Source organism: Notolabrus celidotus, chromosome 16 (genome assembly GCF_009762535.1).
Source record: "Notolabrus celidotus isolate fNotCel1 chromosome 16, fNotCel1.pri, whole genome shotgun sequence".
NCBI lineage: Eukaryota > Metazoa > Chordata > Actinopteri > Labriformes > Labridae > Notolabrus > Notolabrus celidotus.
Genome location: NC_048287.1, coordinates 15,809,718 through 15,828,224, shown reverse-complemented (window position 1 = coordinate 15,828,224; position 18,507 = coordinate 15,809,718). Strand labels below are relative to the sequence as shown.

Genomic DNA, 18,507 nt, shown 5'->3' with positions numbered 1-18,507 from the left:
TATATTTGTCTCACTTTAAAGCTTGTTTGGAACATATTTATCTGGGAAAATTGGGATTGGAAAGCCAAACCTCTAGGGAAACTGCTCGGGAGAACTTGAAATATACATAATGGTTTCGGTTCTGTTGAGCAGAGAAATGATTGAGGGATTTCAATAAGTATAAGCGGAGAATGGGTAGACCATCAATTGTGAAAGTTTTCTTAAGATGTGTAAAAATAAAATATGGTTCTAAAATGTATTTTTCCATATTTAATGGAGAGTCTGAAGAGCAGCCACTGAGTCACTGTATCACTCTCACTGTCTTAAATTAGTCCTTTGTAGGGTTATAATGGAGGGCAGGTTTATAACACTGCCTGACACAGCTTTATTAGCCCGTGCTTAATGTCAGACTAATACGTCTTCACTCTCTCTCCCCCTATTCAGCTGCTTGTTTCGCCTCTCTCTCGCCCCATCACTTCCACTCTCTCCATGTCTCACCACTCTTTGTGTCCCTTTATATCCCCCCTCTCTGCTGCTCCATCTACTTGGCATTGAGCTTACCGAGTGTCCGTAGCTGAATAAGTATCGATTCATGTCTGACTGGTTGTGCTACCTAATGGCTGGCTAAATATAACCATCTCTACCCCGTCCCTGCTGTAGCCTTCTCCCTCATCTTGGCTCAAAGTGTGGATAGTTACACCGTTGGCATGACAACACAACAGTCAAGGCTCTGTGAGTAGTCACAACAGCTTGTGTGCATGTGTGTGTGCCAGGCACAAGTAGGAGAGGATGAATGAAGCAGGAGGGATGAACAGACAACGTGAGAAAAAGAAAGTGTTACCTTTTTTTTTTAAGCTTTTAAGTTTGGGATTTTGAGTTTCCTAATGAGTCGAGTGACGTGCCAGAACTCTGAGAAAACGACACACAATGAAAGGAAGAACAATGTGTGAATAGCAATTAGTTCACCAACAGAATTAAAAAGATTTACAGTATTTTAATATAAAAAAAACATCATTTATGAAGCAGAGAATTGTCTTTTTTTTGCGTTTATGTTTCACAGCAGTTTTTATTCGCTCCACAGCAGGTTAGGATTGTAACCATTCTGTGCCGCCCACGCCACGTTGTCACTCTCCATATTAAACCATCTTAAACCTTCAGTATCACCAAGCTATATTGTACTCGCATTGACAAGTCGAGTTGCCCACATTTCTTCTCTGTTGCGTGGTTACCAAGCAAGAATTGCAGTCCGAGCAGCCCACCTTGTTATGGCTAGCTGGAGAGAAATGAATGGTAAGAGTATGCAAACGGGAGATGTTCTGTAATAGCCTGCTGCTTTATTCAGCTGTGTGGCCAGGATAAGGAATCCCCACTGTGTCTAATCACATCTTCTCCCTCTAATTTCACCTGAGGCATATTTGCAATCTGGTCTATTTTGAATGACATTACAACATACGTTGCTCTCTGTGCGGAGGGGAAAGCCTATTTATCCCTGTTGTTGATGATGTTCTGTACTTACAAATGAAAGGGGGCATTCACACAAAAAAAAACCCTGCATGATTACAACTGACTTTTGCAGCTTTTATTTCAAGTAAAAAAAAACCCAAACTGACAGAAATTGTACCCACGTATCAACAGAAACTGGTCGCTCTCTCCTCAAAGTTATCTACTCATCACACACGTCATGAGTTAGGAGTCTTATTCCTCCATGCTCAGTTTTTCAATCTGCGCCGTGCAGGCCTGGCTGCGCTCGTTCTTTTGTGGGAAATTTCATTCAGTGGCCGCCTGATGGCTAACAAGGTCAAATAACTCTCCAGATGAGATGGACTCTGTCGGAAGGCGCCAACACGCACACCACCTGCCATTCAGTCAGTCAGTCCATCTTTCTCCTCGCCACACACACGGAATCACATCCGGAATTGAGCGGCAATAAAAGAAGACTGAGGCTGGAAGTGTTTACCGCTGATAGGAATGTCATTACAAACTGTGGAAATCACAGCAAAACCAGTTAGCCAGCTCTTGTAGCAATAAATATGAACCTACACAGTTTTTTTTCTTCTTCTCTCTCATCTCTCTCTCCTTTTCACACATTTTTTTCCTACGGTTGCTATAGTGACGTGAAATGGCTGCAGCACCGGATCAGAGCGGGGGCCTGCTCTTGCTCTTGCAGCCTGTGAGATACATTGTTATACACAATGGTTTTCAAAACACACAAGGATTCAATTACAGTGTGTCAGCATGTGCCAGAGTGTATGGAGAGTAAAACAACTCTAATATTATTCAAATGTAACATCATGTTTTTACAGAATCAGAATACATTCTTTGTGGAGCAGTGAGTACTGAGTGTCGGAGCAGAACGACAGAAGCAGCTTTTTTTGCTCACATTTCAAATCATTGATTTGTTCTTCTTTCATAATTTTCATACAATTCATACAACTCTTTCTTCTGATTCAAGTAATAAATAATTTAGAATGAATGAATCTTTGGTTTTAACATTTGAATCAACTACACAGGATCCCAAATAAGGGAGGATTCTTTTTATAACTTCTACCCTCCTTTTCAAGTTCTTTTAAAATCATCATCCTGAAACAAAAAACTTATTTATCTCCTCTTTTTTTCCTTTTTGTCCCTCTGTCCGACCCCTTTCCCCCTCCACCCCCTCCCTCTCCACTTCTCTGTCTGCAGTGTGACAATGCCAAGGGGCTGAGGGCCTTCTTCGACGCCATATGCTATGGCCCTAAACACCTGATGATCTTCGGTGGAGTCTGCCCGTCTGTGACCTCTATCATCGCAGAGTCGCTGGAGGGCTGGAACCTGGTGCAGGTAGGGTTAACAGTGAAGTGTGTGTGTGTGTGTGTGTGTGTGTGTGTGTGTGTGTGTGTGTGTGTGTGTGTGATCTACATCTTCTGTTTGTTCATGGATTTGCAACAGAAGTCCTGAACTTGCTTCCTAACAGAGTTTCCCATTATTGTTATTCCTTAGAAATATGATATATTGATGCAGATATAATCCAGGATTTAAAAGAGGTGCCAACTCATGGATTAATCCTTTATTAACCTTGGCGGGATGAATCTCTAACTGGTGTTGCTCTAATATGCAGAATCATCCCGCATCTCAAAACAGACACATACTCAAAATGGTTTAAATCCTTGGTACAGCAGTTGTGTTAAGATGAGTTAAACCTCCTGAAAGCAGTTGATTCAAATTAAGTGAAAGCATATTTTCACATTATAGAACAGACTGAAGCTTTCCCCTTTGACTGATATCTATGAATATGTATTGAGGTATTAATATTTGTTGGTTTGAAGTGTTAAGACTCCGTTCTTTCGATGTAAATTATCTTACAGGATTTCATGAAATTGATTTTTTAATTCAATTAGATCTTGCATTGACATTTGCTGCCATTAACTTATAGTTTTGTTCCCTGTAGGCTTTAAGAACCACTCATTCCTGCATTTGGTAAACTTGACCCCCCCCACACAGTTTCTCTGGCGATGTACTGACTGCTGTACCAAAGAGGGTAAATGCCTCATCCAAAGAATACATTCCATTTGCTGCGAACTCCACAAAGGTTATCAGAAACAGATAAGAAAGCTCATGCTTGGAGGAGATAGCAAAAATTCAAGAGGCTGCATTTTGAACTGAATGTCACATTATGTGGCATAATTCCTCCGCTTGCAATTACAGTTAATCTGCTGCTTTTCATGTTCCTCTCTGCCCGTCGTCTTGTCAGGGTCACTCAAGATTGAAAAGCCGGGCAGGATGAGGGAATGAAAGGATGTCTAATTTTTTGTTTCTGTATTCACTCCCCCTTGGTTTGTAGAAAAAGGAGGGTTTCCAGAGTTGAATTTGGAGTGCTCTTAAATATTTGTTTGTGTGTGTGAGTGTGAGTATGGACTCTCTTTTGTTTATTGGCTTGTTTGGGAGTGATTACCTGTGAGAAGTGCCGTTGCAATCTTGTGCTCCACAGGACTATCTGTGCAGTAAAATGTGTCCTCTAACCAGGCTCTTTTTGCAGTTGATACAAAGAAACTAACACTTCACAAATCCACACCAGTCTGATCTCAAACATAACTACAGAAAAACCAAGGCACTGAGGCAGAACTGTGAGAGTGAAGGCAGCACAAACACAAAGTTTAAACAAGATGCCCAAGGAATTCATACTTTTAGTCAATGCTAAGGGCCACAAGCAATTAGATTTTTACCAAGAGTCGGATCAATACATCATTCAGTATCATTGTGAGAGGATATGTTGATGCCCATATGCTTAATCAAAGTTAGTATAAAGAAGGCCTGAATTAATTCAACAGTTTTATACAATGAAAAATAATTTGGATCTATTAAATAGTTATTTTTAACATCAGAATCTGTATGGGTTGGGGTTTCCTCTCTTGATGCATCCGTGGTTAATTTCATCCTTGTCAATATGCCCACAAAGAAGCAGACATGAGTGTTAATTCCTGCGTGTGAGTTGTTATACTTTCGGTGCCCTACATCTATATCAGAAGCTCATGTTACTACTGTATACTCTGAGATGCAAGATGTCTGAGCTGCATCCTCAGCAGAGTATGACTCACCAAGCAGCCATAATGTGCTCTGGAAATCTGCAGAAAGACCCATCAGTGGATGTAAACAACACACCAGATAGCTGTCAGGTGTTCTATGGAGCACAAATACGCAGTAAGATGGCACCTCGCTGTTCATTCGGTCAGTCAGCTTGGGAGTCCTTGCTTCATCTCTGAGCCCACTGACTTTCATGTGTTCCTTCTGAATGGGTTTGTTTGTACCCTGTGTGTTAGTATCAAAGTGCTTTAATGCAGTGTGTGCATTAAAGTGTTTTTTTTTGAGACAGGCAACTCTCCTCTTTAACAACCGCAATACTCAAGCTAAAGTTAGCTTTTGAGTATTCAATCAATCAATCAATCAATCAATCTTTATTTATTTAGCACCAAATCACAACAAACATTATCTCAAGACACTTTTACAAACATATAGGCTTAAATTGCCAGTTCCCCCGGCAGTCAAAGCCTATAGCAGCATAACTAGGAGCTGGTCAAAGCTTGAGCCAGCTCTAACTATAAGCTTTATCAAAAAGGAAAGTTTTAAGCCCAATCTTAAAAGTATAGAGGGCGTCTGCCTCCCAGACCTTAACTGGTAGATGATTCCAAAGCAGAGGGGTCTGATAACTGAAGGTTCTACCTCCCATGCTACTTTTAAAAACTTTAGGTGCGACAAGCAGGTCTGCATGCTGGGAGGAATTGATGAGCACAAGGAGTGAGGGGAGAAAAGATAAGGATTTTTTTTTTGTATTATTCTGAACCCTAAAACATTGAACCTTCTGCATCAGCATGAAACTGTTTTTAAAAACGTGAGCTCTTTCATATTTTTCACCCAACCCCAGCACCTTGCTGGAAGACTTGAGTCGATGTGAAAGGAGAAAGAGAATTTTTCATGGCAATGTTCTGGGCCTGGCTCATCATTTCCACTTCAAAACTCTGAGCGTGCAGATACTATCGACAGTATAAAAAAAAAAGGCAATACTAAAAAGAACGATCATACATTCTTTAAAATAGCTTTCAGTCTGTGTTGACTAAAAAAGAAATAATATGCTGCTGCATACTCGTTCATTTTGCTTTGTGCACACATGAAATGCAATACTCATACTCAAAGGAGAACAGGTTTTACCAAGGAAAATCACTGATATTACTTTTGAATTAAAACCAAACAGCCAGTATTGAATCTAATCCGAGAAGGTGGAATAATGACTGAAAAGAAAGATATCCTAAAGTCAGATTTACTGCAGTAGAGTTTTTAAGTATGATGCAAACAACAGTAACATTAATTGAGAACAAAGAGAGAAAGCTGCGTTAACATAGTTCCAGATTTGGGGCTTAGTGAGAGAGCTTTACAAGCTATAAAGAAGTGTCATAATCAACTTTAACTGTTTAAAATCAACTCATTAGCTTGTCTACCTGTAGTGTTGAAGAGGGTAACACTCGGGGATACAAAGGGAAAAGAGAAGTTAGCTTCATGAACGACTCGCTGCTTTTTGATTTGGTTCATCCACAGTATGTTTATATCTAACAGAATGTGAGCAATGCACAAATAACTTCAAAGACAAGAAACAAATCAAGGAGGAGCAGGTAGCCCCCTCTAAGATGTTATGTTTGATCCAGTGTTATTATTCATGACTTGTAATCAGATGCTTGGAACACATTTCGGGATGCCTTCAATGTAAATGAAAGTCTGCTTTTACACCTGTGCAAATTGCTCTTTGTTCGGCTGTGCAAAAAAAAAAAATTCCATTAGGTCTTAAAAAAGTATTTAAAAAGTCTTAAAAAGTCGTAAATTTGATTTCAAAAGGTGTGTAGAAACCCTTAATAATGAAGAATGCTTCACCCGACACCAGGAACGGTAATTATTATTATTAATGATAATAATAATAATAATAATAATAATAATAATAATAATAATAATAATAATAAGACGGTTGCAAAGATAAAGATGATCATAAAACAACAATGTCAAAGTCAGATCCAGAGTGTTGTATAAGATAACCCTCTAACAATAAGGATCAGCCGTGTGCACAGATGGCATGTCATAGTGATCAGATTGCCAGCAGCGTATTGTTAATCTCTGTATGTGCTGTATGTGCGGATTGACCTGTGTGTGACACTCTGTGTTTCCATCCCAGGTCTGCCATTGATAGAGAAATGTCTTGTTTGCCGACCTCCCCTCACACACATTCACATTTTGTAAATCAGTACTGTACATGTGCTAAAATGACTGCCAAAGCAAATTAAAATGGTGGATAAGAATGCTTCCAGGGCCGATGGACAGATGGCGAGAAGCGGATTGAGGGAATGACGGAGGAATGGACAGGCCGTCGCACACATAGCCTGCGAGAGCATGAAAAGTTAAATTCAAAGTAGCAGTGCAAGACGCAGCTGTGTTTGTGAGTGCCATCAGCCACAAACGCCTCTGATTGCTGTGTTTTTTTTATTTCCACAAGACAATGAATGTTGAAGTCAGCTTCTTGGCAGCCATCTTGGTCCATGATTAATCTTGTGTTCTCCTCACCATGATAGCATATAATTCTAGAAAGCATTTGGCGAGCTATTTAAACACTCGCTGGCACAGGTACCTGTGAACCAGTCAGCACGTTGCTCTCTCTCCACCCATTTATTCCCAATTTACGAGAAGTCCTTTGCCTCTCCACACAGCAGAGGAGTATATTTTCTGTAAATGGCTCATTGAGTGCCAGAAAGTAGTCCAAACCCACCGTTTTGCCAGTTGCTGGCCTGATTCTCGCTTACCAATTAGACATATCAGTGGCAGCGCTTTTCATTTTTAGCCACGTTGGGTGTGTAATGAAAAATTATGCTTCCAGATAATTTTGCCTCTCGAAACAGAAGGAGGAGACTGCGAGAGTTGATCCTGGAAAAAAAAGGATCATGGGATAGCAGTTGTGATTGTGTAAAGGCAATTTTTTTAAACTAAACCTTTGAAAAAAGTTAATATATAAGAGGAAAAACTGTCTGTGTCTTCTCAAGGTACTAAGGCCAAGACCTGGACTGTGATCTAATATTTACCTGTATATGAAGCCCATTTTTCTTCTGTACCTGCTGTATTGATCGCCCTTGCTTCATTAAAGCAGGCAATTTAAGGACAGCAAAGTTGCATCCCCGCCTCCTTCCAGAACAGCACCCTCTCTCTCTCTCTCTCTCTCTCTCTCTCTCTCTCTCTCTCTGTCTTTCTGAAGCCTCCTCCTACTCTTTAGGGTCTCCTTTTCCCCCACATTTTTCTTTTCTCTCACTCCCCCTGAGTGCTACACCGGATGCTTCAATAAAACATGTGATGCCTAGCGCTGCAGTATTCTGGCTCACTAACGTCAAAATCCTCCTGTGTACCATATCAATATTTTATGACTCTCAAAGTTTAGGATAAAATCTCAGTGCAAGGGCGAGGATGGTATGAGCATCACAATAGATCATCATATATTACTTTATTGGGAAAGTTTGGGTTCAGCTGTTTCTGCTGCATGTGTTTGTGTGTGTGTGTGTATACTCGTTTGGCTTTGCAGGTAACAAAAGGTTATATGAACCTCCCTCCACTCGTTTGAATATTCTAAAGTGTTTACTTTATACAAGGTGCATTCCAGTGGATTATATTTTGACTGTCTTCTGGTTCTCTTGTCTGTCTCTAACTTAGAGACAGACAAGAGACCTCAGGAGAGGTCCAAATGGAAAAGAAAGCATGCTAAAGCATGCTAGGCCTGATTTTCACACTGTCTCAAAGCTTAAAGTCAAGACCCGGGGGAAACAGGACACCTAAACCCATCCAGCTCTGGATTAACATTATTCCACAAACTGGCCGACGAGGCACTTGATGTCACTGTTGCTTTTTTAATGGGCAGACACTTGATTCTCTCGTGGTATTCGTGTTAGTGGAGGTACCATTTGGAGAGTGAGTGGGAGGACTATTCAACATCCTTTTTATGGGTTGTAAATTACGTTCCAGATTTCTGGGACAGACTGCTGATGAAGTGAAACAAGGCGAATGTTGACATTTAAACCAGAGCTAATTCTGGGACAAACGAGCTGCTGCGCTGAGGTAAAAAAAAAGGGGAAAACCGTTTCCTCATTAAGCATATCACAACTTCTCTCTTTATTTTATCGCTTAAGGCAAAGAAAGAGGCAGAAAGAGACATAGGAAAATATTAATTATATGCCATACTTAGACTGTTTTCATCATGAATGCTGCCTGCACTTGTAGAGTGCACCAGTACAGTTAAACTGAGCTCACGCAAGCTCTTGTACCTATACGCAGTTCTGAATGCACACCATTTGACAGGAAACACAGTAATTAGCTTATTAGCAACATTTGTTAGATACAAGCTGCTAACTGGTTCAATCTGTCGGTGACATGTATTGAATAAACATGGTAGTTCATAGGCACTCAATAAGAACAAGAGCTTTGACAGAAGAGCTTTTTGTTTCTGTTCTTCCCGGGGAAGTGGAAACAAATGGAAACTGTTTCTCGGTCTCTCTTTTTACCACTGACACATCTCTTTGACACCAAGGTCTATGAGGTGTATTCAAAAGGAATACAAGATGAACACATGCTGAATAGCACCACTGCATTCGAGTACTATCATTCCCCCAGTAGTTTTCTGAAGTAGTCTGAACAGAATAAGAAAATCAGTGTGTCATACTGACGGCACTAATGATGGTGCAGGACCTGCCACAGGCAACAATAAACAAACCAGATACATTAATAGTTCAGGTTCTATTTTTGATGTTTCGCACAGGGACTCTATCATAGATGTCCATCTTGAGAAGACTGTAAGATGTGGGGATCTTTTGGGACACCAAATCCTGGTTCTTTTGGGCCTTTTCTCTTTTCTTTTGGGGTTTTCAGGCTTTGATATCCTTTATTTAGGTCATAGTCTATGGTGCTTTGAAGAGCTAGCTGGGTGTATACACCAGTAACTTAAGGTTTCTTGATAAAAAATTGGCTTAAACACGAAAATCAGCAATGCACAATATCAAAATTTTGTCTATCTGATCGTTTTTAACAAGTCTCTACTGAATGTATGTGTTACTCTTATTGTGATGGCCTGTTTCTTTAAGAAATAGACTTTAAATAGGAGAAACATGTCCACCAAAATGATAAAAGTATTTTTTCAGTTGTAAAAAATGAGATTCTTTTTTCTTACTCTCCATGTCCAGATATCTCTGGTGAAGGAAGTATGAGTAGCACTAGCGAGGGGCTTCACTACGTCCAATGACTCCATGATTTGAAGCTCCTTTACCTTTGGATGTTTGCTGCTATAATTCATTCATATTTTAAATCATTTCATTTTGCTTGTCCTGACTTTTTTTCACTGTTACTCTTCAGAAACTCTTGATGCTGTTCAGGGTCACTATTAAATTGGTTGTGTTGGAGGACTTTCTCATATCTTCTGATGCAGATAGATAACTTTTTAAGCTTTTACTTGTTAGAACGGATAATATACTGATTATATTGCACATCCCTGCAGAAAACATTACACAATACATTTGTTTGTTAAATGTTCTTAACCTTAAAGTTATTAAACATAATAAATAGGAGTATGACACATGTATATATGATTAATAATTGGATGGGTAGATGTGATCTATATTTTGGTGGCCATGATTCACAGTCAAGGTAATTTGGCTCAGGCAACTTGACAGCTGTTTTGTTTTGAAGAAATGTCCCCAGGAACCTGGGATAAAGTTATTTAGGTTGTTGGGTTACATACACTATGTAACAATGCAGTTAATTGTCAACCATTTACTGATGGAAAAACATATCGTCACTGTCAGGCAGAAACCTTGTATCTCCAGAACCACTACTTTCCAGGGGGGAACCCCGCCCAACGTTTTCACATAACGAGACACTGCATGAGATTCAACCAAAAGCTTTTTTGAAAAACTTTTCATCTGTAGATTTTTAGAAAACCTACTGACATGCTTATAAGGAGGTTAGCAGCATTGATTGACTCAAATTTTCAAGGGATTTAATATGCAGATGCAAGGTGTTTGCCTGACAGCGACGATATGCACCAGTACTGATGAGTCTGTGAGAGTTCCATAAATAGATCTCCTAACATCGGCCCATTATTTTATCAATTAGGTTGCATGTAAATCAGATACATAATATTAAAAGCATTACGGGAGGCGCCGTTGAATGATTGAAGAAAGCAGACCTGAGTGTCCCTGCTAGCTTTAGTTTCAACATGTAAGAGTTTACAATATATTTCACATCAGATGTGCAAATAATCCACTGTAGTCATAGTTACGTGTTAGATTTTGAGAATTTATACGTCAATACAAGTTCAAAGAGGAAGTCAATTTCTACATACCTACTACATACCACCAAGTTGCAAGTAAGCTTTTATAAAATCCCTAAATACTGCTCCCACTCAACCCACCTTCATCTGCTCTGATTCTTTCCAATACAGGGACATTTTAAAATCACAGAGCCGGGTACCTCATCGACCTGAAAATTCATGTCGGAAACTGGCTTCTCTGAGGCCGGCATTAGGAGGATCCTTTGAAACGATATCAAAAACAAGGGCAGACTCGCAGAGCAATTGGACATCAAAGAGGCCCGGCTCCATTACAAGCCATTAAAACCATAACGGCTGCTTGGCAAGAGTGAAGCTTAGAGGATCGATAAGGGCAGTTTAACTGTCTGACGCAGCTCACTAATATCTGAAACATCAACTCCTCTTCAGAGGGAGGCAGAGGAAGAGATGGAGAAGACGAGGGCAAACTTAGTGGATAAGAGAGAGGAAATGGAAAGAGAGAAAGACTTTAAATCAGTAGGAGAACTTTCTCTCCTTGTGTTCCCTCTCTCATCCTGCCCTGCTGTACAGTATACATGAATGATAAAACCTGATTACACAGTAGGTAACTCAAACCTGAAATGCACATATCACTAGGGTGAAATAAAAGCTTGATCTTCTTCGTTTTTTAACTTGTCCTGATAAAAATTAACATTAAGAAAAAACAAAACAACACTGGCACCATGCAGGGATATAGAAAAGAAAAACGACTTTATACGTTGACGCGCATTTCCAGTAGCATGTGACACAGTAAAGTGAATACTATAGCTGTCCTCCTGACGCTGTTTTAACCACAACTATACAAACCAGACTTGCTATCCAACTTTCCAGCCACGGAGGCTTTAACAGTCTCCACCCTCTCCTTTGATGAATTCCCTTTTCCTTCTCGTCACTCGTCTGTATCTCTCTCTCCTCCCATATCATCCTCTTTCATTTTATCGGGGGATCAGAATGTGGAAGCTTTAAGCCTCCTCCAGGTTGATACCAGCTGAATGCTATTTTCATTCCCTGTCGGTGCAGTCATTCAGTACCTCTTTTTTCTTAGTCTGCGGCTGCAAATGGAATCCAGTTTGATAAGTAGAGAAGAAATTATCATGTCTATAGCTTTAGGCAACATCAATGCATCACAACAGAATGAAGATTTGATTTAGTAAGAGTCTGTAAATATGGTATGTGCATGTGTTGACATGATCCATGATTTCAGAATGATATGGCGGTAACACAGGACTTCACAGCAAGACTGCCGGACAGCTGGAGTCATGTGCCATGAATCAAGGATTCTCCTCCTCCTCTCCTCATCCATGTTTTCTTTTCGGCCTCTAAAAAAACCTCTGACCTGTTGACTCCAGGCCTGGCTCCGCTCATCATGACGGTCTGTTGTTGCAGTTAAGTGAAATACGGTCTGGAGATAAAACAGTGTTTTATTCTGAAAATGAACCGGATGTTTTAATTTTGTTTGGTGCCTGACTTCCTGTCCCGCTCGATCTGCTCTGTGCAGTTGATGCGTCGTGCTCCAGCATACAGCAAAAATAGAAGTCTTGCGTATCTGATCTGGAGGGCTCCGACCTGCCAGATCAGAGACCTAGCCATAACGACACAGAGCGGATCCAGTGGAAGTTAACACATTGACTAGAATAGAAACATATCAGATCTGGTGCCGTGACGGATCTGAGACTGACCAGACACGGATCCGGTGGAATTTGGCCGTAACTGTGACTGGTTTAAAAGTGGTTTGATGCCATTTCCGTTGTTAAATTAAATTTCATGTGTTGTGTTCTCAAAGTATCTGATAAATTCAATTATTCAGAGTTATGAGTCTTTAATATCCACATGTTTTGAGGGGAATAATGATATCTTTACAACTTTGAATCTGTTTTTTATTTGAAGAGTCAAAACAGTGCTCGCTTTTTTTCTGAAAGAGCACGTTGACAGATTTCCTTGAACATCCCAAGCATGTAATTATTGTCAAAGAATTAAATTCTCTCTTACTCCTTTCCATGACTTCTTCCGCGTTTTGGCAAGTGGATTGTTTCAAGACTTCTTTTTCTTTTCAAAGACAGTGAACGGTACGCAAACAGCTTCACTCTCCTCAAAAACACAAATCCCACTGCCAGTTGGTGTCCTCTTTGAACAGCTGTGCCACTCAGGCTCAGACTCATGCAGACAAACAATTGTTCAGATGGTCAAGTGAACGTGCTCATACATGCACAGATGCAGCCGCAGAGTTGTGCATGCAGCCTGTTGTAGGCTGGCACTTCCAAAGTACTTCTCTCACTGTGTCAAATCTCCTGTTTTTCTAACCCTCTTTCTTCTCCTCAACCTCTCCTGTAACAAAAGGGCTTTTCCTTTTCAAAGGGCCTCAGAAACCCCGGGGCACACAAAGTAGAAGCTTCTTTAATTGGTGAAGACGTGGCGAAGCGTTTGGCACGTGGAAGTCCCATTTTTCATTATGCTGGCAGGGACATGGCCTTGAAGTGTTTCAGAGTACAGAAACAACATGGCTGAAAGTGCTCTCATGAATAGTCATAGCACGCTCTCTGCTGTGTTGTATGTTTGAAATATGGCATTTGTCAAAAGATTGATCGTCGTTTGTAGCTACAGCATCACATTTACATTTAAATGATCATGATGCATACTCAAAAGACAGAGCAGCTTCTGCATGTGATATGAAAGTAAAAATTTTAAGGCTTTCTATGGCCCTTATCCTGTGCATCATTATAATGTAAAGCAGGCGTTTCTCTATGATGCTCACGTCTCAATAAGGTTATATCGTTGCAGTGTGTGTGCAGTTTACTTTAAATCTGTCACTGAACACATTTGCCAGAGTGTGGGTTGTTTTCACACAGAGATAATATTTTAAATGTATTTGCAACACAACAGCTGCTCAAAACACGCCCTCATTGAGTGTGAAATGAAACAACATTTTTGGAGCCACTATAAACATGCCGCCTGACAGAATGGTGTCCTGATTAGTAAATCTGCTAATCTAGAGCGTCTTCACGTTCCATGACAGTCCACACAGAGGACTGTTCTCTAAAACAGCCGCTTACCATTGATACTGAGACAATGGACAACTCTTTAGATGGAACAAAAAATGAAATGTCCAAACATTTCTTTGTAATGCAGAATAAGAGGTGTGTGTTAAAATCACAAAGCAATGCTACCAAATAGATGAAACTGGTGATGCTTTTGTTTGTGCTTTCATTGTACAACAACAGTTTTTTTTTTTGGTATGAGTCAATCCTGTTATGTGGCCTGTTCTTAGTTACACAATTTTAACCCAGTCAGTCATTAGTTAACTCCATCCCCTGGGAACATAAAAGAAAGAAAGAAAACATAGGTTCCCTTTGAAGGGAAAGTTAGCTATTGTCCTTTTTATGTGTTTGAATTGGGGTTGTACTTGTCAATAGTTACCCACATGGGATCCTGATCAACTCAGCCGCCTTGTTCAGAAACTGGGCGGCATAGAAGCTGGGCTATCAACTGCAGCAGACAAGGCCATGAAACATAACATGCGTTTCTTAGCCAGGCAAAGTACGGCCCCTTAAAATGTTCTTAATGTAGCATGCACATACACCAACATTCAGACTTTGTTAAAATGAGCTAACTTTCATGCTAACCATGGGTGGGCATTTCGAGCCAAAGTACTATTCGATAATCACTGGCAATTATTTGGCGATTATTCGTAATCAAGCTCTCTGACAGCAGGATTGAACCGTCAAGTTGACACAACAACGACTAACACAATATTTGTTGTGCTGCAGGTATAGAAAGTAGTATCAGTAAAAACACTCCACGACACACCTGTCTGTTAACGGTCTGTTTGTGTGGCAGTCGCCTTTACCAGCACCAAGATGCTGCTATTATTGGGCACTATCTCAACCTTCCTGTCTGTGTTTCTGTGACGCAGCACCTTGCATGAATGTTTACATTTTACAGCCATGCTCAGTATCTGCTATTGTCTCAGTTTCTGAATCTTATTCAACTACAAACATATTTCCAGTGACTGTCGCTAATGATTTCTTCTTCTTTTGCTATTTAATGCAGCTATCATTCTTCTTCTGTTACTTAATGCGGTTAGCAGATAGCTTTAAGACGCTCTTTAGCCACCGTCTGTCGGAACTACTGTATTACAACCAAGAAGGAGTCCTGAGGAAATGCTACATTCAAGTTCATGCTAGTTTTCCGTGGCTACCAACCCTAGCTTTAACTATTTGATTTTTAATAAGTGAACAAATATTTGAGTATCTGAAAATCCTGTTACATCTCTAATGCTAACATGTGTTACATGCCCTACGTGCCTAAGATGCGTTACGTGCCTTACATGCCTTACGTGCGTTATGTGCGTTACGTGCCTTACGTGTGTTGAGTGCGTTAGTGCCTTATGTGCCTTATATGCCTTATGTGTGTTACGTGCCTTACGTGCCTTATGTGTGTTACGTGTGTTACATGTGTTACCTGCGTTGGCCCCCTCTGCAGTGGTTGAAAGCATAATCTCTGGTCCCCTTTAACCAAAGTGATTACCTGACCCTTGGTTTCCACGTGGGTCACACTCTTACTGTTGACATATACTTCATACATCCCCACTTAAAAAATGAACTGTCCCTTTAAAGAACCATTATTTACAAGGATTCATGATATAAATGTCTGATAAACTGTTGGCTGATAATGACAGTATTTTATTTTTATTGAATATTCTGATAATCAACCTTTACCTGATAAGAATGGCGATTGTGTACTTGGTAACAGGCCTTCACTGTTGGTGAAATTAAGTGGACTGCCATTGATCACAGAGCAGTAGAACAAGCTCAGTTTAACAAGCTGACTGGAGAGTCAACATGGTGTCACCGGTGTGGAAGCTTAAAATGTTTCTGAGGGGTTTCAGTTTGCAAAACATGTGCCACAAGAATCGCCAGAGGAGGAAAAGAGTCTTCTAGTTTTAATAGAACAAATCCAATAAACCACCTGAAAAATGATCGTCGCCACAAAGATGATGTTAAGGAATAAAGAGCAGTAGTAGCCATAGCTAGCATTAGTACTAAGGAAAACACCGTCGTGCCTACAAGAGCCTTCTGAAAACTGCAGAAAGTTTGTCAGATACAGTCCGAAGGCAAAAGCAGTGCATTACAAAATAGCTGAAATTATTTCACTTGATGATCAACCTTTCTCTTTGGTAGAGGACCAGGAAGTTTTTCGAAGCTACTTTTCAAATGTATCCTGCCTTCCCTGTTTGATGCGGTTTCCACACACACATTCACACTCTCATCAACCACAACGAAAGTGACTTAAGTTTCACTACAGACATATGGACTTCTGAAGTTAACTCAGAGTATACTAAGATTGACGGCCCAGTGGCTAGAATACTTTAACATGAAAAAGACATTATTGCATGCACAGGAATGCTACGGTTTTCATACGGCAACCGCAATCTGTATAGCCTTTGAAACCATGCTCTCCTAGTGGAACATTATAAAGGAGAGGGTGCACAGTGCGCTTAGAGACTGTGCACGCAATATGGCCAAGGCTATAGTGGAGTGTGTTGTTAAAAACCTGGGCTTCATGGCAAACGCTTTATAGCTTGTAAAAGAAAATTAGTAACAGTTGGTATTAGCTAAAAAAAAAATCATATTGTGCATCCCTAATCATTTTAAATGTCTGATTCATCTTAAAATAACAGTTATTGAAAAAGTAGTATTTTAGTTTGTTTTTTCTCAAAGAGCTTTAAAGAAACAGCCAGGGTTCCTGATTTGACAGACGGGCACAAAAACTATATGACTCAGAGTGCTTTGCTTATATGAGGTTTCTCTTTCATATATAAATGTCCCAGGATGCAGGCAGCACGGCACAGCTCTGTTTAAAATTTTAATTCAAACCTTTTAGTGGTTTGCAAGCAGGAAGGGCCTGAGAGACAAAGCAGAAAGAGCTGCACAACCAGCTCATTAGAACAGAGTGAAGTTTGTCCTTCCTTGAACATTTGTGTGTGTGTGTGTCACACACACTCAAAACCTGAACACCTTACAGGATATTTGTCACCTTTCAAAGAGACATAAGGGTCAGGTTGACTCATGAAAACGAACAAAGACTCTCATGTCAGTTTACTTTCATTGTTCCACGCAAAAGACTGAGCTTTGTGCTATGTGCAAAAACATATGTACATACACACACATGCAGTATTATACATTTATACATGTGTTTGTACAACTCTGAGCTCCACAGGTGGGCAGAAGAGAAAGGGGAAAGTGGGGCAGAATGTTCAGCATTCAGCACTGAGTGTGCATATGGTTTGATCCTGTTGTGCAACACCTCACACACACTCTCTTAGACACACACACACACACACACACACACACACACACAAATGCACACCCTATCTAGGTGGATGCTTTCTCAACTTGTACCACCCTTTAAATTTATAAGTACTCTTGTGGTATGAAATGCGAGTTTGTGTTTGACTGAAGGAGTGCTGGGTATTTCTCCATCCGAATGCATCAGTAGCTCTTCCTCGTCATGCGATCTTTTAGCTGCACCTTGTTGCTAGTGCTTGTCCTGTCCAATTTGGTAACGATTCAGAACTAAGCACTAAAAAAAGACTGCTTCTTTTTGAGCTTTTGTGTAACAATAACACTCAGATGAAGACCCTCCCCCCTCAGTGTTCAGACAAACCTGTTATTTAGCTCATAGAATAACCCTTCTTGTTGAAACTGGAGAACCTGACTGCGATTGTGTCTAATACAGCTGCGGAATCATGCTTTATTTATATATTTACGTGCCAGAGTTTTAATGATTGTTATTGATGCTGTCACATCCACTGATTGGCCTGACCAGACTAATTAATCTGTTGTTTGTCTCCCAGACTGAAATCTTTCACAGAGAAAATGAATCTTGCCAGATGTAGTCTGGCTCTGCAAGGCTGTACAAACCTCCCTGAACAGCACTGCTATTTTTAATGATGAATAAATTACCTGCCTCTGTTCATTTTTATTTATTTTCCAGATTAAACAAAACCAAACGATACATCTTGAGGCTGAATACAATCTAAAACAATCACAAACAATTGTGCATCATTCTCCCTTCTTAAAAACACATTTACATTGTACTCTCAGATGTTTCCTGTGCTGCATATTGATTGCTTCTTCTTCCCAGTGAGCGCTTCACATTCAGTCAATTCAATCCAATTTTAATACTGTCTCCTGCAGGTGAGAGGCTGATACTTAATTTTTAGTTCAAAGGTGTCCTGTGGTGCTCATCTGAACATGAACTGATGACGGCGCTTTCAAGTCTCAGTCGTATGAAATCAGGCATGAAATAACAGCTACCTCGGAATTCCATCACTATGAAAATCGTCCATCTTGCTAATGCTAATGCAGGATCATGTTCCCCTCACACAACCGGGCACTCCGCCTGTCAAACCACTTCCTGTCCTGGTTAATGAATCTGTGTGTTGAAACAAGATCCATCACTGTCAGCTCATGTGTTTACAGAGTATGATATAAAAGGCACATACGCACAGGGAATCAATACACTTCTCAAATGCTTAGCAATCCTAAATGGATTCCTTTCATTTAACAAAGCAGACACTGTCATTTTTATTCTCAGGGATCACTCTAGAAGGTTACTAGGAAGAAGGAAGAGCGTGAGATGTGGAATTTCATTTGCCG

At 40.3% G+C, this 18,507-nt stretch overlaps 1 protein-coding gene across 4 annotated transcripts in view; it reads left to right on the top strand.

The window, feature by feature from the left end:
* Nucleotides 1-18,507, top strand: part of gabbr2 (gamma-aminobutyric acid (GABA) B receptor, 2) — a 217,689-nt gene that overhangs the window by 65,541 nt on the left and 133,641 nt on the right. For all 4 annotated transcript variants that reach the window (XM_034705475.1, XM_034705477.1, XM_034705476.1 and 1 more), the window contains one exon: nucleotides 2,662-2,799. In XM_034705475.1, coding sequence (XP_034561366.1) covers nucleotides 2,725-2,799 — 75 coding nt within the window. In that variant the 5' untranslated portion in view covers nucleotides 2,662-2,724. The remainder of the gene's footprint in view (nucleotides 1-2,661; nucleotides 2,800-18,507) is intronic.